This window comes from Mustela lutreola, chromosome 11 (assembly GCF_030435805.1).
Source record: "Mustela lutreola isolate mMusLut2 chromosome 11, mMusLut2.pri, whole genome shotgun sequence".
NCBI lineage: Eukaryota > Metazoa > Chordata > Mammalia > Carnivora > Mustelidae > Mustela > Mustela lutreola.
This window is the reverse complement of record NC_081300.1, coordinates 39,976,478-39,997,523: the sequence shown is the minus strand read 5'-3', so window position 1 is coordinate 39,997,523 and position 21,046 is coordinate 39,976,478. Positions and strand designations below refer to the sequence as shown.

The 21,046-nt window shown below is 38.1% G+C and overlaps 1 protein-coding gene across 2 annotated transcripts in view; it reads right to left on the bottom strand.

Moving 5' to 3' along the window:
• The window catches only part of TRAPPC8 (trafficking protein particle complex subunit 8), a 75,170-nt gene extending 60,123 nt beyond the window's left edge, over positions 1–15,047 (bottom strand). For both annotated transcript variants that reach the window (XM_059140804.1, XM_059140805.1), the window contains exons 1-4: positions 14,518–15,047; positions 6,798–6,992; positions 1,269–1,358; positions 262–436 (exon numbers count right to left, since the gene is read on the bottom strand). In XM_059140804.1, coding sequence (XP_058996787.1) covers positions 262–436; positions 1,269–1,358; positions 6,798–6,992; positions 14,518–14,674 — 617 coding nt within the window. In that variant the 5' untranslated portion in view covers positions 14,675–15,047. The remainder of the gene's footprint in view (positions 1–261; positions 437–1,268; positions 1,359–6,797; positions 6,993–14,517) is intronic.
• Positions 15,048–21,046: the final 5,999 nt, after the last annotated feature.

Here is a 21,046-nt window from a genome sequence, read left to right as displayed (position 1 = left end):
ATGGCAGATACTTTTGTACAAAGATTGTAGTTAACAGAGAAATATATATTGAAAGGGAAATCTGGATATCCATATGAAATCTATAATAAAATGACTTAGTTGTCAAATATAACTCTGGAGTAAAAGATAGAGTTAAATATTTAATTAATAAGCTTTTACTTTCTTAGATAAAAAATACATCTACAATCTAAACAAGCCAGTCCAAACCAATGTTTAATCATTTAACAGGGAAAATTTTAAATTAAAAAAAAAAAAGCTTACCTCTGTTCATCTCCTGCACTTACATCATGTAAAAGTACATAATATTTAAGTGTATTTGGTATAAACCACTTGGGGTAGGAATAGTCACTGTTGTGCTGAATCCGATGCTGTTCTTGTGATAACTTTGAAAACTGTTCCACAGGTTCAGCTTCACTAGATGATGCTACCAACATACCTTATAAACCACATTAAGGTAATTACCACTTATCACTAAATGATAAATACTATCCTATTAAAATAAAACTTAAAGGAGATTTTTCAAGCTAAAAAAATCTGATATCTTAGATTTTCACTGCAAACACAAAATAATTCCTCCAACATTACCAAGTAACTCAAGGTTTTAAATCTTAGATTTTGCTAACAGTTTTTTAGGTCATTTACATACATACATACATACATATATACATAAGGGAATCCATGAACATAAAAATAAACAATATCAAACTATACATCAATATCCTCAACAGCTCTGCTGAATCCTGTTCCTCTCCAATGAATCATCTCATTGCAATTTCATACTCTAACTACCTCTCAACTTCTCTCTGCAACTTCATTAAGAAAACTAAAAAGCCATAATGGTCAGAAGAGGTTAAAAGCTGTAAAACAGGTTACTAGAAAAATGGAAAACTATCTTTAAATATGAGCTTTTGTATAAGTAATTAATTTTGAGGCAATCAGCAAAAGCAGTTAACACTGACAGTTTACCTTTCCTCTTTGTAAAATGCTTAGAAACTCATTAAATGTGGAATATTTGAGCTGGAGAAAAAAGAAAAACAATAAGCAAGCCTTCAGTATTCTTACTTTGTACTAAAAAATTAATTTATTCTAACCAGTCTTGTATCTAGGATGCCATTTTTAAAAAAATTAACAAAAACTTGAAGCATCATCAATAAAAAACTTCTCCATTCTCCATGTCCACTCAATAATTTTGCCTTCACAGAACTATTTCTGAGACTGATAACTTCGAAAACATTTCATTTTAAGAAAACACAAAGGTCAAAGGATACATGCTAAATAGTGGTTCAGAAATTCATGATCTGATGCTGGCATCGACTGAAGAAAGGTCTCTCTATAAGATTCAAACCATGGAGTAGTAGCTAAAATGAACATTATATAAAATAGTTAAAATTGCTCAATTGAAATCAATTTACAACAGACAGTATTTTAAATCCATACTCCTAGAAGGTGTGAAAGATAACTCCCAGTGGTAAATAAGCACTTTCACTTGTATTTAAAGATACAAAACATTTTTCACCTCTTCTTTAAGATTTACATATATCTGTATTTGCAAAAATAAAACCAACTACTCCTAAACTTATACAATGATCCCAGAACCTACTTACCTATTAATCCTTTAAATATTACCTATATGAGTAAAAAGATTTCGGAACTAAAGTTTTGTGCTTCTGCCACTAGTCACGTTGTCACAAATGGCTTTCTTCATAAATATCATTTTTCAAATCATTAAAAAATTTTAATATAAAAATTAAAAAGTATTATCTTCTTCTATCTCAACAACTCCCTTGAGAACTATTTTGAGGAGACTATTTCCATTTAAGTCTCTTCAGAAAAATCAGCAAAAATCAAAATATTCTAAAGAAATGTTTTTAAATTTTTAAATTTTAAACTTCTCTAACACCAGAATGGAAGTTTTTTTTTAAGTAAACTGTCCTCTTTTAAACTATACTCCTTTTAACCCTTAGTGTATCAAGAAAAAAGTCATTGTCATTTATCATTGAATCTAACTGATCCTCGATGTTTTATTGTATTTTTAATTTACTTTTATTTATAGAATTAGGAATAAAGGCACAGTAAAAAAAAAACATTATTAGAAATTTTAGTAAGAGTTTAAACATAGCAAACTCAAATTTGTTTTCCCTGATTTAAAAGACATACATGCCTCAATTACGCAATGTCCCTTGAATACAACTAACTGTTCAACGGTCATTCTTTAACTTGGAACACATCCATCTTGTAAACACTGATTCCAGATTCAAATACTTCTCTAAGTTCTAGTTTATCATTACTTCTGTTCCTTCTTGCACTCGCATCTTGAAAACTTTGATGGCTAATAATTTGCTGAAGAGAAAAAGTTCATTTTATTTGCTCCATCACTACAAAACATCTTCATTTTTAGACCTCTAAATAACAAACAGAAGATCAATAAACCCAGTGAATTTTTCATTTCTACGTCATCTAATCCCTTCCAATCCCCTTCATACACGCACCTACCTGCCTATCTGCTTCAGCATTTGTCCACGTATGAACTGTATTAATTTTGTTATACAAACACCATACAGCATGAAAAAATACCTGTCACATGTCCTTTAACAAAAGAGAATGGTCTAAGTTCTTGTCTCAAAATACTGTGTGAATTACTGACCAGTTAAATTACTGACTAGTTAGGATGAAAATGCTGTATTTCTTTTTTGTTCTTACACATACATGGCTCACTTATTCTTGAGCTTGAGAAAAATCTGTATTGGATACTGTCATCTGAAGACTCACTGATTAGGATTTCAGTATATTTTCAAAATCCTGATTAATTCCATCATTGTCACTAGAGTTTAACACTAAAGTCAGCAGTCATTAGCCACATATGACACCTGAAATGTGGCTTTTCTGAACTAAGATGTGTTGCAGATATAAAATACACATATGATTTCAGATAGTATCAAAAGAAGAATTTTACAAGGATTACATGTTGAAGTAATATTTTGTACATACTGGGTCAAATAAAATACATTCAAATTAATTTCACCTGTTTCTTTTTGCATTTTTTTTCTGGTTTATTTAATTTTCTTAGTAACCTCTATTTCCAACATGGAGCTTAAACCCACAACCCCGGGACCAAAAGTCCAGTGCTCTTCCACTGAGCCAGCCAGGTATCCTTCTTTTTACATATTTTATTGTATTTACAAAACACTGAAAATGACTTAAGTGGCTCATATATTTCTACTGGGCAGCATTAGTCTAGAATACTGCTGTTTCACTGTATTCACCTTCTGATTTATCTATAAATGAAAAAAGGTGTTTTCCATTGTCTATTTTCTTTCTGTTGCCAATGTGGACTAAAAATGAAAAATTCTCAACTATACTCAATGAAAGAAAAATAAATGAAGACAAAGACAGATTACAAAGATGGTATGTTCCAGACTTCTTTTATATCTTCTTAAAGGAAAATACAGTATTTTGGTCAATGTGAAATTACTAAAGGATGATAAAATAACAGTGACTATTTCACCAATGCAACATCTTTCTATACAATTTCACTATTCTACTTTCTTGTAGCTTGGCGTAATTGATAAATAATTCCTAGGACGATGAAAAACAGTAAAGGAGTTCAAAATATTGGAGAAACTAGAACACTAAGTTCCTATTTTCTACTAGTCATTTTTTAAATAATTGCCACTATTTTAGAGTGCTCTTTATGCTTTTTGCTTTTAAGTAAAAACTTAGGAGAAAATCTTAAATGAATAAACGAGGCACCTGGATGCTCAGTCAGTTAAGCGTCTGCCTTCGGCTCAGGTCATGATCCTAGGATCCTGGGATTGAGCCCTGCATCGGACTCCCTGCTCAGCAGGAGCCTGTTTCTTCCTCTCCCTCTATCTGCTGCTATCCCTGCTTATGCACGTGCTCGCTCTCTCTCTCTCTAATAAATAATAATTACAGGTACCTGGCTGACTCAGTCTGTAGAGCATGTGACTCTTGATCTCAGTGTCTAAGTTCAAGCCCCACACTGGGCCTAGAGCTTACTTTAAAAAACAAACAAACAAAAAAAAAGACAATTACTAAGTCCTAAAAAAACAAAATGATAAAAACAAACTAAGCCCAATATTTGGCTTTGAAATGAAGAAGTGAATAATATTTAACCTTAATACTGTAAAGAGTGACTATTAACCAAAAATTTTGAAAACTACACTAGGAAGATGGGGAAAGAAGAAGAGGGAATAATTAAGCTAACTCTTCATCAATTACAGGGCACCTGGAGCTTCCTACTCAGCAGGGAGTCTGCTTCTCCCTTAATCCTCTCTCCTTCTCTCTCTCAATCAAATAAATAAAATCTTTGAAAAAAAAAAAAAAAGAAACTTCAAAAAAAATCATCTATATTGAGAAATCAATCAATAAAATTTAAAACTGATTAAGCCATAGATAGCCACATACAGATATTACCTAAAAACACTAAATCAGGGACACCTGGGTGGCTCAGTCGATTAAGCATCTGCATTCGGCTCTGGTCACGATCCCAGGGTATTGGGATCCAGTACCCACCGCATCAGGCTCCCTGTTCAGCAGGAAGTCTGCTTCTCTCTCTGCCTGCCGCTCCCCCCGCTTGTGCTCTCTTGCTCAACTTGCTCTCTCTCTCTAATAAATAAGTAAATAAAATTTTTTAAAAATCTAAAATAAAACCCAAAAAACACTAAATCAAGGGACACTTAGGTGGTTCAGTCAGTTAAGCATCCAACTCTTGATTTCGGCTCAAGTCATGCTCTCGGGGTTATAAGATCAAGCCCTGCACTAAGGACCACACTGGGCTCTGCACTGGGTGTGGAACCTGCTTGAGATTCTCTCTCTCCCTCCCCATGCTCGCACTCTCTTGCTCTTTCACCCTCTCTCTAAAATAAATAAATAAATCTTAAAAACAAAACCACAGGAACTGGTGGGGGAGGGGCACGTGGGTGGCCCAGTCAGTTAAGCATCTGCCTTTGGCTCAGGTCATGATCCCAGGGTCCTGAAACTGAGCTCCAAGTCTGGCTCTCTCTCAGTGGAGAGCCAGCTCCTCCAGCTTGTGCTCTAACAAATAAATAAAATCTTAAAAGAAAAAAAGGAACTGGTGGGGCATAGACTCAGAGAGCACATCACAGTTTTTTCTGGTCTTTTCAGCATTTGATCTATGTGCACACATATCATTTTGATAATTTTTTTAAAAGTAAAAGGTACTATGGATTTCGGAGATTAGGAAGATATTTGCAGTATAAAAAAGAGACATTTGCAGTATAAAAAGAGACATTTTTTGTTTTTTAAATATGATAGCTAAATCCACTCTGTACCCCTTAGCATTCCAGCATATCAGATAATGCCACATCTCTGTCATAATGCATTATGATTACAAGGTATTATAAATTAGAATGTATTATGACTACTGATTTAGATGTTTATCTCCCCACCAGATTATGAACTCACATAATGTCTTACTCATTTTTATTATTGTGATGCAAGGTACATAAAAGGAAATCAGTATTTGTTGTATGAATCACATAAGTGCTAAAGACCCTGGGAAACAGAATCACAGGATTAAATTTCTAGGAAAGCCCTTAAGAAAGAATGTAAACAAATTCTCTTGAATTTGAAACCAAGTCTTAATAAGTGACTTATCCAAATTATCCAATTAACTAATGACTACAGTAGTATAAAAACTTGAACATTCTGGCATTTATTGTCCTTCACATTTCAACATGAATTTCCCATGGTAACAGGGAAACAACAGGTCAAATTCCAACACATACTCCCAGAAGTATCCAAAATTTGTCTTGTGTTAAAATATATTATGCCAGGAACTGCTCAAAATAGGTTAAGTTAAAATTCAGATTCTTTTAATGCGTAAAAGATAACCATAGTATTGTAAACTTGAAATACTCGAATTAACATTTGCTGGAATTAAAGCTAATAACATAGAAAGACATCTAAACAAAATAATTCTACAAACATGTCTAACTATATAAGTGAGACCAATTAACTTTGTGACCTAAAAGATATCACTTAAATTCTCTTTGAATGTTTAAGGAAATCTTTAAATATGCAATTAGGTGTTAAAATATTAGATTATAAATTATACCAACCTAAAAAGGTTATTTTATTAAGTTGCTGAAATATCCTGATTAGATGATGTACTTTTAATCTTTTCCCGCTAAAGATCTATTCCATGTTTCTAGTCTTTTACATTCGAGAAGAGTCACACCAAACACTGCCAACTCATTTTACATATTAATATATTTCACCTACCAATCTTACTAAGAAAACACCATTTAAATCAGATTAATAAACACTTTTAAACGATTAAGTATTTATTCATATATTATAAAAATTTCTTCAACAGCTGGATAAAGAATAAAATAAACTTAATGCTTTAGTATTGCTTACATCATAAAAAAAAACTTTTTTGTCTACTGCTAGTTCTTTCATTCAAGAGATATTTATTATGCATATGTTTTAGACATTATTTTAAGCCCCAGAAAGAAAATAAAGAGCCAAAGTCCCCGCCCTCATGGAGCCTTCTATTAACTTTTCAAGGAGAACTATAAAAACCTTCTCATTATAAAAAAAAAAAAAAAATGAAATCATGTAATTCACAGTTGGCTGCCTACTTGACTATAACCTCCGTAAAAGCAAGTACTATTTTTTTCCACAACTGTATTCCCAGCCTCTAGCACCCAGTAGGCATATAAGTGTTTGTTGAATGATTTCTAAGATACAGAACTGCTTTTCTAACAAAAGAAAACTTCACTTAAATAATAATAAAAAAACTTATTACATACCACTGATGTTGAGGTCATAATCTCCTGCTGTAATCACATTAGCTACTAATCCTTCCGCAGGTTGACTGCCAGAAACAACATCATTCAAAAGCTTCCGAATGGCTCCAGGCTGAGGTGGCTGGGTGATAATGTTGCTTACTGCTATCTTCAGATTTTTTATTACATGGAGCTGATTATTAGGATCTCTCATATGAACTTAAAAAAAAAGGAAAAAACTTGAAATTAATTCTATGCAGTGCATAACAACCCAAGTATAACAACAATCAACAATTGAGTTAATACTTCACAAAAAGAAGGCTCAAATCAGAAACCAGAGGGGACACCTGAGTGGTTCAGTCAGTTAAGCATTTGCCTTTGGTTCAGGTCATGATCCCAGGGTCCTGGGATCAAGTCCTGCATCTGGCTCCCTGCTTAGTGGGGAGTTCCTTCTCCCTCAGCCTCCCCCCCGCCCCATGGTTCTTCTCTCTCTCTCTCTCTCTCTCTCTCTGTCAAATTAAAAAAAAAAAAAAAAAATTCTTTAAAAAGGCAGGCAGCACTTGGATAGCTCAGTTGGCTGATCATCTGCCTTCAGCTCAGGTCAAGATCCCAAGGTCCTGGAATTCAGTCCCATGTCAGGCTCTCTGCTCAGCGGGAAACCTGCTTCTCCCTCCCCCTCTGCCTGATGCTCCCCCTGCTTGTGCTCTCTGTCAAATAAATAAAATCGTTTAAAAAAAAAAAAGAAACAAGAAATTCCAAATGGAACAGCTGAACAGTCTTCCACAAATACAACTGACTTAGAACACTTCCTTATATACCAAAAGGACTAGCAAGACAGTCTAACCTCCCACAATGCTTACTGCTCACAACTTTCTGATTTGTGGGTTCTTCCCTTCCTCCTATGTTTGGAATCACCAGGGACCAATCCCCATCAATACCAAACCCCTAATTCTCACCTCACCCTCAGGCCAGTGCAGGGCAGTGTGACCTGTGAGATCTATGATACCAATGCTAAAAGCAGTAAAGGAGAAGAAAGGGAAATTAAGTGCTGCCTGTGGGCTTCCTCTGCTTCTCCTAGCATATTGCCTGCATTCCCAGCCCTATTCCACAATCAGAAAGTCAGTGACCACCCTGGTCCAGGATGTTGATAGTGGGGAGGTTGTGCATGTGCTAGAACATGAGGTATACGGAAACTCTGTATTCTCTGCTCAATTTCACTATGAACCTAAAACTGCTCAAAACAAAACAAAACAAACCACAACATGCAGATCCCTTCTCCCACCCCAATACCTCCTGATTCCTCCAACTGCTATAGGCCTTGCCTTAGCCTATAGGATTTATAACCAGTGGTTCAAAACTTTTGAGAGAACGGATCTGCAGGAGACTGTAGCAAGAAGACAGTGTCCACAGTGCACAGTAGAAAATGCGAGCATATTTTTTCACATAAATATAATCAGACAAGAAGATTAGTTTCCACAATAATATTAAAAGCAGTCCATCATATTAAGGACTCAACTTTCAGAGTCAGACTTTCTTTAATCCTAACCCACCACATGTTAACTGGGTTATCCTAAACAACTTTTTAACTTGTCCATGCTTCAATTTCCTCATCTCTCACATGTAAATTCATGCTTCCTTCACACGTTTATTTTTTAAGAATTTAGATGAGCTATTTTTAGATGAGACGGTAAGTATAAAGCAATGAGTACCACACACGCCACATACATAACTCTACAGATAGGCACTCAAGAACTGATGAAAGCAGCAAGTATCAACAAATACTATTTCAAGTATGGCATGGATCATTCTATACAAATAAAAGGTGACTTGGAAAACTGGCTCTGGGTACCTACCCATAAAAAACCAACACTTTTTCCTCAGGGGAGAATCTTTATATCAAGCTTTTAAGTTCAAGCCTGCCTATATTTTAAATAAAGTTACATCAAATGTCTTCCTCAATTTCCTAGATGTCTTCTCTGTTGACATCTAATTTTTAAATTAACAAACATAATCTTTAAAATAGTATATATGGGTACATCTCAGTGGCTCAGTGGTTAAGCATCTGTGTTCACTTCACGTCATGATCCCAGAGTCCTGAGATTGAGCCCAGCATTGGGCTCCCTGCTCAGCAGGAAGCCTGCTTCTCCCTCTTTTACTCCCCCTGCTTGTGTTCCCTCTCTTGCTGGCTGTCAAATGAATAAAATCTCTTAAAAATAAATTAAAAATAAAAATAGTGGGGCACCTGGGTGGCTCAGTGGGTTGAGCCGCTGCCTTTGGCTCAGGTCATGATCTCAGGGTCAGGGGATGGAGTCCCACATTGGGCTCTCTGCTCAGCAGGGAGCCGGCTTCCCTCTCTCTCTCTCTCTGCCTGCCTCTCTGTCTACTTGTGATCTCTCTCTGTCAAATAAATAAAATAAAATCTTCAAAAAAAAAAAAAATAAAAATATATAGGTATAAATATGTGCACTTGTAAGAATACATATATGGAAAGTATACATGCAAATTCCATTATAATGATTGCCCACGATGAAAGAAACTTCAATTGTATGTTTGATTTCTTGTTAAAGGAAAGGAAAAATTACAATGTAAATATGACATGAAGATTAATATTAGTTGGTTCTGCATAGTAGGGATCTGGGTAGTAGAAAATTCACTTCTCTCAATTCTTCATTGTTTGTTTTCTAGTTTAAACACATGCAAGACTCTCTCCCTAATTAAACTTCAAAGACAGTCCAACTATGAAATAGAAAAAAATGAAAAATACGAAAATACCATGTTGTATTTCTGATATTTTAAGAAGCTATTGTGTAAGTATTCTCCCCAAAGTTGGTCTATAATTGTCAAATAATATAAGTAGCTATGTGTGTATTAAATATCTCTCAAAATTTTAAATTGGTTAATTATTTTTTAGTATTCCTAAGTGTTAACCCCAAAAAAGACATTCTAGTGGTACCTGCCTGGCTCAGTCCATTGAGCACCTGACTTTTGGTCCGTGGGGGGGGGGGGGGGGGTTGTGAGTTAGAGCTGCACAGTGAAGGTAAAGATTACAAAAAAAAAAAAGCATTCTAGTTTTGCCCTTTGTTCAGAGGTAATTTATTAGGTATCCTACTAATAAATCCAGAAATGAGTTAACAGATGTGGCAGCCAGCTTCTGAAATGGTCCCCAATGAATCCATACTTTGTGTTACACATACTCTTGTGTAGTCCCTTCCCACATCCCATGGTTGACATATGTGACCAAAGAACACAGCAAAAACAAGGGCATATTACTTCTGAAATACGGTTACAAGAGTACGCTCCTATCACGGGTTCTCTCATCACTCCCTTTGAGAGAATCTAGCTGCCTCACCATGAGGACACTCAGGGAGCCTGTGGAGAGTCCCACAGGGCACAGAACAGAGGTCTCAGGACAACATCTAGTGAGGAAATGAGACTTGCCAACAATCACGTGAGTGAGCTTGGAAGCAGATCCTCCAGCCCCTGATGACTATCGTCTCGGCCAATAGTTCCACTACAACCTTAAGAAAGACCCTGAGCCAGAGCCACCCAGCTAAGCCACTTCAAGATGCCTGAGAAACTGGGAGATAATAAATGCTTTTTTCCCCACCAAGGTGCTAAATTTTGGAGTGATTTGTTATACAACAATAGATAAGTAGAACATGGGAATATCACAAAACTAACCTAATAAAAAGGAAGATAAGAGCTAAGAATGATTAAGAGAAAAGCTCTTAAAAAATCACATACAAAAAAATTCAAAAGCTTGGCTTCATTAACAGTACAGGATCACAAAAGCGGACTTTATAGATCACATAACACCTCAATTTCAAAATAAAATTCAGCTCTATTACTGTCTTATTTTTATGTTACCATATAATTTCTTGAATACTGTTATTATAAAGTAACATTTCCCAGTATGTGCAGTTCCATGGAATACTCTTTCCTCAAGCTTGTTAAGAGCTGTTTTAGAAAAATCAATTCCATATAAATTTGAGAAGTATAGAATTAAGTTTTTAAAATGTCTCTTTATACCAGGTCTTCCCAGAGCTTTTAATATGTTAAATGACACTATAATTCTCCCAAACACATCTATTACAAGGAAACTTATTTGATCACAAAATTCATTTCCAGAGAATCTGTAACACATCGGGTGTTCTATGGAATATATTTTAAAAATGAAATAATGATATCTTTTATGTTTTTACCTAGCACAAGAAACTTCACCTGTTTTATCTCAATTGCTGGGGGAAAAAAAATCCTAACTTGTACAAAAAAGGACACAAACAATATATATATATATATATGTATCAAAATATGAAAACTTGGCTTGAATTTATCATTTGGCACTTGAAATAGTTAAGACTGATGAAATTTTTTTTGATGAATTAATAACCTTTTAAAAGAAACTTAAGAAAACTAGAGACAGTGAGTATCCTTCAAAGGTCCTTCAAAAAATATTCAAGATTTACATAAAAACTACATTCTATTATTTTTAAACCCTTAAATAAATTTAGTCAATTTAAAATAATAATATATACCTTTTGAAAGCAAAAACCAAATACTTTCAAAAGCTGGTGTTTAAGTGAAATTTCCTTATAAATGTCTGAATGATGTGCTGAAAACCGCTCAGAATTATTGAAGAACTATCACTATGACAGCAAAAACAGCGAGGTTTGGTTAAGTAATACTATCACCATTATTCGTTGAAATGGATGGCCAGTGGAAATTTCTCAAGCAGCATTAAGGTTACAAACTTTGTGTTGAAATGACACAAACTCTTTAAGTCTCAAATATAATGAGACTTAAATGAGATCTATCATAATGATCGTAAAATTATAACACTATTATTTAATATAAAGAAAACACTTGCTGGGTTTAAAAATATTTATCCAAGGAATCTAAAATGGTTCTCCACCGCCTAATACCTCAAGGTGTATTTGAGGTGCTACACATGCACAGCATTCAAATTTGTTTTCTCAACCCTCCCATTACAGCTTTACACCATGTTTTTCTACTGACATCTTAAAAAAGAAAAAAGACCAAAAAAAGTCCCCTGGAAATACTCAACAGTGTACATGGCTACCTCAGTAGTCAAAGCAAGTTTTGACCTCAAATACCTGCAGGCCAGAAATGGAGTCCAATTTTTTTTAACATTCCTTTCTCCCTCTAAGGAAATTTTAGCTGTTGTGGTTAGTTGTATTCTTGTGCAGTCAAAGCAAGTTTTGACCTCAAATACCTGCAGGCCAGAAATGGAGTCCAATTTTTTTTAACATTCCTTTCTCCCTCTAAGGAAATTTTAGCTGTTGTGGTTAGTTGTATTCTTAAATTATGTGCTGAAGTTATATTCTCATTGCCTCATTGCCTAAAGATAAGCTTAGAGGAGTCCCCACACTTGAGACCAAAAAAAAAAAAAAAAAAAAGTAGCCTTTTCTGGATGGCAAAGAACCCCTAAATTTATTCACCAGCAAAAAATTAAACCACAGAAAAATTAAGTCCTTTTCACTGGATTGCTAACACCACCAACAAAGTCTATGTCTAATCATTTTAAACTTTGAAATGGCTATCAACTCCTACTTACCCTTAAATACATAACAATTCCAATCTCCCCAATTTGCTACCCTTGCTCAAGAATCTATGACTGTCATACACTTAACAATTAAATATAAAATCCAAAATCTCTTTCCTAGAATTCAAGACCCTCCCTTATCTAGGCATCTTCCCTTACTATCCTTACACTCTGATAGGGACAATTTCCTCACTGCTCCCCAACCACTCAATCATAATTTATACCTTTTGCCCATGCTGTTCTAACTTCATTCCCCTCCTCAACAGGGAATGCTGGCACTTTTCCTTTCCATCAACTTTCTACTTAACCATGAAAGTCCAATTCATTGTATTTCTTCCCTAAATCTTTTGCAGTTTTCAGAAGGAAATCAGAATACTGAAGTGAGCCCTTATTCACTGCAGAAGGCAGAAGCCAGATGTGGCCATTGGGCAACTGAAATGTCTAGTCCAAACTAAAATATAAATAATAAAAATGTTTACATGCATACCAAAGTTCAGACTTGGCAACAGAAAAAATGTAAAATACAAAGATGTTTTAAACTGATTACAAGTTGAATTGCTAGAATTTTGGAAATATTAAAACTAATTTCACCTGATTTTCTACTTTTTTCACAGTGTGACTACTAAATAATTTAAAATTGTGTATGTGAATACCATTGTATTTCTACTGGACAGCACTGTTCTCTAGTGTGAATAAACGATCCTATTGCCAGGAGATAAGATGACTTAAGAACCCCTTGAGTCACACTGCCTGTTTTTAAATCTTTCCTACGTTGAATACTGTGGACAAGTTAACATCTTTATGCTTCAGTGTTCCCAAATTTAATATGGTGATAAGTTAGCTACCTTACAGGATTCAATGAGAACTAAAAGAGAAAAGCTAAATACAGCAGGTATCAAGTATTAGCATTATTATTCTTTATTAACAAAGCAGGAAAGGGCATACACATCAAAGTCAAACAGATTCTCACATTTTTTTAAAGACTTTAAGAATGTAGGGCACTTTGTTGTTCTTGTTGATTTAGCAACACTGGAGAAGCTGAGACTGATGGCTAAGGTACAAGCTGAAGAAATCCATGGGTTCCCAAACTTTTTTTGGACAGCTCCTGCTCTCCTTTAAATAATAAAGTGAACTTACGGAGCTATTCTCCCAAAGAATACACACCTGTGGCATGTAAATACATAAATTTATGGCACAGCATATTTTGTGGAAAAATCATCATAACCAAATAATAATCATAATCGTTCCACTAACAGAGCCTTGTTACAGAACACTTCATTTTATACAGACCTTAACAAAGAACTTCACCTATACTTTATGCTCTGTTCACAAAGAAAGATATATTATTGGTTAAATACTCAGGAGTTTTATTATGCTTATTTCTCCCTAATAAAGAAACTAAAGGTGGAGGAAACAGGTAACTCTTAAATAAAAGACACGTTTCTCTTGTTGACTAAACTTTTATCTGAAAAACTAAATTTTAGGACTTTTCCATTCCTATAAACCTATTCAACACCAACTACCTAGATTAATCACAACTTGTCCTTACTTTCTCCATCAAGTCCATCAAGTCTCCAATAGTCCATCAAGGCTATTACAAGTTATTTTCGTAATTTTTTTTTCGGAAGAGGTTAAGTATTACATACCTACTAAAATGTTTATATTTTCAAAGAAAATACATAAAATAACTGATGAGAAGCTTAGAAAGAGTAAGGCCCCATTACCCGAAGAATGTGATATTCAAGACAACTTTGAAAGTCCAGTTTAGCACCGGAGGAAGAGGATTCGTCTTCTTTACTAAGACCTCATCGGTCTAAGAGGCAGCATCTTCCCACTCGCCTTGCAACTTCCTAATTCCCTCCCTGTGGCTGTTGGAAACCGTATCAACGCCCTTCTCCGGGGCTCATGTTTTTCTTTAGACTAATTACCGAGCAGCCCGGCTTGTCCCGGGAAGAAGGAAAGTGCCCAGAGTAACCGGAGGTTAGGACCGCGCAGTCTTGACAACCTCGCTCATGGCCCCTCCCCCAGCCGCCGCCGGAGACACCGCGGGGCCCCAGCCCCAGACGCCACTCTACCGGCTCCCAGATGTAAACATCGCCCTTTTTTTCCCTGCCCGCTCCCAACTTCCTTCTCCCGGCCCTGTTTGAGGGAGCACAGTGAAAAAGGGAGGAGACCACATACCCTCCGAAGTGAGGCGAGAGAAGGGCTTAAGCAACTCCGCGAAGCTAAGGTGATTGAGACGAGTGAGCCGCTCGGCTTCGTCGCTGCACAGAGCGGCGACACAGGGGACGAAGGAGTCCGGGATTAGCTCCTGCACCGATTGCACACACTGGGCCATCGCGGCGGCGCCCGCCCTCCGGCCCACTCTCAGAGGCTGATCCTGCGGCTGCAGCAGCTACTGCCGCCGCCCGCCGGCCTAACCCGGCCGGGCGGGGCCCCACACTGAAGCCTTGAGACCCACAGAAGGAACAGACGCCGCTCCCTCGGCTCCCGGCCACACAGCACCGACCCCTCCCCGGCACCGCCGCTGCTCAAGGCTCGCCCCGGCGTCCTCGCATTACACCCGGATAGGTGGAGACGCCGACAGTCGCCAGTTAATCCTCCCGACGGCAAAACCTTGGTCACTGCCCGACCGGAACCGCCATATTGAGGCCGAACCCTGACCCACCGGCAGTACCCGTCCCGGCAGGCCCTGCGCTCGGCCCTCACGTGACGGTATTAAAGGAGGCGATGGGGGCGTGGGGAAGAGCCGAGGAGAGGGAAGTGAAGAGCGACCGAGGCCGGTAGGAAGGCTGGCTGGCGCCGGAAATGGTGCGCTGGGTGGGCCTCTACGGGGAGGGGTGGGGCTACCAGCGCGATGGGCGGAGCCACAGAGGAGACGAGCCACTCTAGGCCTGGTTCTCACACTGGCTCTTGGCAAAGCCAAGGGAGGTGCCAGGGGCGAGCGTACAGGTCAGCGTTCGAGATCCGTGCTGTCACAGTGGTGGGGGCTCTCGCTCGCTTTACGCGCGAGCCGGGTCAGTTTGGAGCCCCAAAAGGCTCTCCCTAAAAACAAGAGGCAAATAATGTGGCTGTTCGCTCTGCTTCCGAGCTCCGGGTAGAAGAGCAAGGGGCACCGGCTCACGGAAGAGTGGTTCCCGTGGCGCCGGCCTGAACAGAGCGGCTATCGCTTGAACGCAGCCGTGCTTCGAGAAACGGCCTGCCACGGACGAACGTGGACGCCACCAGTGAGCAGAGCTGTGTGCTCTTGTGGGTGCTGCAGTTAACGCGAGTGTGAAGGGAAGCTCGCGCGGCTGCGGACTTGCAAACGTCCGCGTCTTTCGTCCGCAGCCGCGTCTCCTTTATTTCACGATGCTGGCAGGTTTTCTTCGGAGCCAATGGAGGTGTGGGAAGCCAGGAATTCCTTACCAAACTGGCTTCGGTGCTTAGCGTTCCCTTTCAGAGCTGGTTCCTTTACATAAATAGAAGTGAGTGAAAGGGATTCTACCATCGTGTCACGGAATTGGCTCGAATTCCTTCTGAGTTGTTTGCCAAAAACATCAAGCACGGAAAAACACAACGCTCTATCGCAGTTTTATGGTACCTTGATTTAAAGGAGGCTTCCCCAACGCGAGTATCTCAAATCGTCGGGTCGTTTGGCGCCTTGAGGTTTTTACCGTAGTAAGAACTTAACGACAGGCAAGAGGTATCCTTCCTCCTGTAAATGGAGATGGGAGGTAGGAAAGGACAAAAGGACGTAGTGACTTGTCAGTTTAGCCACAAACCAGTGTAGAAAAGATAACGGGCAAGTTGAGGATTTGGAAATTCGTTTTAAAACTATGTGTGTCTGAGCGCCTCTTGGAAATTCTTCTTGTATCCTCAGGAGGATACCTTTTGAATACCTCAGATCTCCATTCCTTACGTGAGAATCCGTACAAGTGAGTATGACTCAAGTTACATATTTTTCTGGTTAAGAGGGCTCCTCAGTGCACGCATACAGCACTCAGCTCAAAGTAAGAGTTACAAAGGCAACATACTTTTCCCACTAAAGATAAAACTCGTTGTATTAGCCTCTCTGAGAAGGACTTTCAAGAGTAATTTAGCCCAAATGAATTTTTTTGAGATAGTCACATTCAATAAAATTCATCCCTTTAAAGTGGACATTTCAGTGGCTTCTAGTATTTTTGAAGTGGAACAACCATTGCTTCTATCTAATTCCAGGACATTGTCATCACCCTAAAAAGAAGCTTGGTACACATTAGCAGTGACTGTATACCCCTCACCCTTCCACCCCTGGAACTCACTAATCTACTTTCTGTCTTTATAGATTTACTTATACTGAACTTACATATAAATGGAATCATACAATATGTGACTTGTGTCTGGCTTCCTTCATTTAGCATAATGTTTTGAAGGTTCATCCATGTTTCAGCAGGTATCACTATTTCATTCCTTTTTGTGGCTGACCCTAAATGGATTTTTGTCTTATGCATTGACTTTACAGTCTAACACCACATTCACACATAGTGTTTCCAGTGAGTAACACACTGTAAAAATCTATTTCTTCCCTAATCTCTCCTGGTCTTCTAAGGTGTTCATCTTCTAAAATGTCCTCGACTAAAGGTTAATGCTGAGTCACTGCCACATCTGCTTTCCAGGCTGCAAGAATGGAAAAAAGAGAATGGAAAATCACATGGTTAATGGTTTAGGATCAAATTGTATTAATGGCATTCAATAATTTCACGCACATCCCACTGGCCTCAGTGAATCTCATGATCACACATATCTCCAACAGAGACTCCAAAACATAGGCTTCTCTTATTAAACGAAGAGGAGAGGGAATATTATTTAAAAATTCAAAGGTGTCCACCACACTTTATTAGGAATGAGGTATCCTGCAGAATGTATTTGTATGGGGTCCAGGATACCACACATCTCTCATTTCTCTAATTCCTCTGGACACTGTCCCATTTTCATCACATGTCGTCTGGACTATTCACTGTGTCCAGGAAAAGTGAGATGCTATGGTTGTCCAGGCTTTGGCCATTTGCCCCACCTCAAAGTCAAGAGGATAGGGTCTATCACTAAAAGAGAGGCAACTTGTTGGACAAAAGAGTTAACAATAACACAAACAACTAAGGACCCCTTTTTCGATATTAAATATGAGAACCAGCTTCCTTCTCTCCCCAATATAAAAGAATGCCATAAAATTTATGTTAAGTCAATGGGCTTATATTTATATCTATATTGTGTTATCAAACATTCATCAATTGTTTTATTTTGTGTGTATGGTATTGCTGGTCTCTTCTGATGGCTGGTGAAGTCAAGTTTAAAGAACACAGACACTGAAGTCAGAGAGGGGTCCAAAAATAGTGCTACCACTTGTGGATAGAAATAGTATCACCATTATTGGTCACTATCTACCAAGCATAATTTTTTATATTCTCTGCTGCTTCTGCTTCTCACATAAACCCTGAGAAGTACAAGCACTGCCAATTCTCAGATGTAAAAACTGAAGCACAGAACAGTTAATTAATTTCTCCAAAGATAATCAGCCCTGGAGCCAGGAAGAGAACCAGCACAGTTTAACCCTAGAGATGTGATCACTAGGATAAATTGTTTATCCATGTTTTCTTCCTTTGAAAGCACCTCCAGAAATGTAGCAAGAAATCTGGGGATTTGACAAATCCCTTATCTTTTCTGAGCCTCACATTCTTTACCTGTAAGTTTAGAAAGTTGGGGCTAGAAGATTTCTTGTATTCATTTCAATGTGAAGATCTGAAAATCTGTTATTCTTTCCATTATTATTAAATTTCATTGTGTCAATGGTAGATGGCGCTATTGAGTATAGGCTTTCTTTCTTTCTTTTTTTTTTTTTCAATGTATTTATTTTCAGAAAAACAGTATTCCTTATTTTTTCACCACACCCAGTGCTCCATGCAATCCGTGCCCTCTATAATACCCACCACCTGGTACCCCAACCTCCCACCCCCCCCACCACTTCAAACCCCTCAGATTGTTTTTCAGAGTCCATAGTCTCGTGATTCACCTCCCCTTCCAATTTACCCCAACTCCCTTCTCCTTTCTAACACCCCTTGTCCTCCATGATATTTGTTATGCTCCACAAATAAGTGAAACCATATGATAATTGACTTTCTCTGCTTGACTTATTTCACTCAGCATTATCTCTTCCAGTCCCGCCCATGTTGCTACAAAAGTTGGGTATTCATCCTTTCTGATGGAGGCATAATACTCCATAGTGTATATGGACCACATCTTCCTTATCCATTAGTCTGTTGAAGGGCATCTTGGTTCCTTCCATAGTTTGGCGACTGTGGCTATTGCTGCTATAAACATTGGGGTACAGATGGCCCTTCTTTTCACGACATCTGTGTCCTTGGGGTAAATACCCAGGAGTGCAATTGCAGGGTCATAGGGAAGCTCTATTTTTAATTTCTTGAGGAATCTCCACACTGTTCTTCAAAGAGGCTGCACCAACTTGCATTCCCACCAACAGTGTAAGAGGGTTCCCCCTTCTCCACATCCTCTCCAACACATGTTGTTTCCTGTTTTGTTAATTTTGGCCGTTCTAACTGGTGTAAGGTGATATCTCAATGTGGTTCTAATTTGAATCTCCCTGAGGGCTAATGATGATGAACATTTTTTCATGTGTCTGATAGCCATTTGTATGTCTTGATTGGAGAAGTGTCTGTTCATATCTTCTGCCCATTTTTTGATATGTTTGCCTGTTTCGTGTGTGTTGAGTTTGAGGAGTTCATTATAGATCCTGGATATCAACCTTTTGTCTGTACTGTCACTTGCAACTATCTTCTCCCATTCCATGAGTTGCCTCTTTGTTTTTTTTGACTGTTTCCTTTGCTGTGCAGAAGCTTTTGATTTTGATGAAGTCCCAAAAGTTTATTTTCGCTTTTGTTTCCTTTGCCTTTGGAGACATATCTTAAAAGAAGTTGCTGTGGCTGATATCGAAGAGATTACTGCCTATGTTCTCCTCTAGGATTCTGATGGATTCCTGTCTCACATTGAGGTCTTTTATCCATTTTGAGTTTATCTTTGTGTACGGTGTAAGAGAATGGTCGAGTTTCATTCTTCTACATATAGCTGTCCAGTTTTCCCAGCACCATTTATTGAAGAGACTGTGGCTTTAAAACCTGATTACAATAGTTGCATAGTTATCACATAGGTAATAATAATATCACATAGGTAATAGCTACCTGTATATCAGAGCGTGGGAGGTCAGGAGATACCCAGCATATTTATACATTAAAAGTTTTTTAAGCTCAAAGCTTTTACATTATGGGGGTGCCTGGGTGGCTCAGTGGCTTAAAGCCTCTGCCTTTGGCTCACCTGCTTCCCTTCCTCTCTCTGTGCCTGCCTCTGCCTACTTGTGATCTCTGTCTGTCAAATAAAATAAATTAAAGAAAACTCGAGGAAGGGGGTGCCTGGGTGGCTCAGGGGGTTAAAGCCTCTGCCTTCAGCTCAGGTCATGATCCCAGAATCTCAGCAGGGAGCCGGCTTCCTCCTCTCTCTCTGCCTGCCTCTCTGCCTACTTGTGATCTCTGTCCAATAAATAAATAAATTTTTTTAACAAAAATTTTTAAAAAACTCTAGGAGGAAAAAATGACTTAAATATATAATCCATATATTGGCCCCCCTTTTTAATTGTATTTACTGCACTGGAATGTTTTAAAATTTTTTATTAATGTTCTAAAATTAACATGACATCCATTTCCTTATTATTTTAAGGGTGAATCATAGCTACAGTTTTGCACTCCAAAGCCCATAATTCTATTTTTTTCATTTATTTATTTTTATTAACATATATTATTTGTTTCAGGGACACAGGTCTGTGATTCATCAGTCTTACACAATTCACAGCACTCACCATCGCACATGTCCTCCCCAATATCCATCAGCACCCCCCAACCCAATTCTCCCACCCACCTCCTCTCCAGCAACCCTCGGTTTGTTTCCTGAGATTAAGAGTCTCTTATGGTTTGTCTCCCTCTCTGGTTTCATCCCATTTGATTTTTTCCTCTCTTCCTGCTTTCTCTCTGCCTGCTTTCTCAAATTCCACATATCAGCGAGATCATATGATAATTGTCTTTCTCTGGTTGACTTATTTCGCTTAGCATAATACTCTCTAGTTCCATCCACCTCATTGCAAATGGCAAGATTTCAATTTTGATGGTTGCATAGTATTCCATTATATATATACACCATTTATCCATTCATCTGTCAATGGACATCTAGGCTCCTTCCACAGTTTGGCTATTGTGGACATTGCTGCTATTAAACATTGGGGCACACATGCCCCTTCAGATCATGACATTTGTATCTTTGGGGTAAATACCCAGTAATGCAATTGCTGGGTAGTACGGTAGCTCTCCTTTCACCTTTTTGAGGAACCTCCAGACTGTTCTCCAGAGTGACGGCACTGGCTTGCATTCCCACCAACAGTGTAAGAGAGCTCCCCTTTCTCCACATCCTCATCAACATCTGTCAATTGCTGACTTGTCAATTATTATCCATTCTGACTGGTATGAGGTGGTATCTCATTGAGGTTTTGATTTGTATTTCCTTGATGCCGAGTGATGTTGAGCACTTTTTCATGTGTCTGTTGGCCATTTGGATGTCGTCTTTACAGAAAAGTCTGTTCATGTCTTCTGACCATTTCTTTTTTGGATTATTTGTTCTTTGGGTGTTGAGTTTG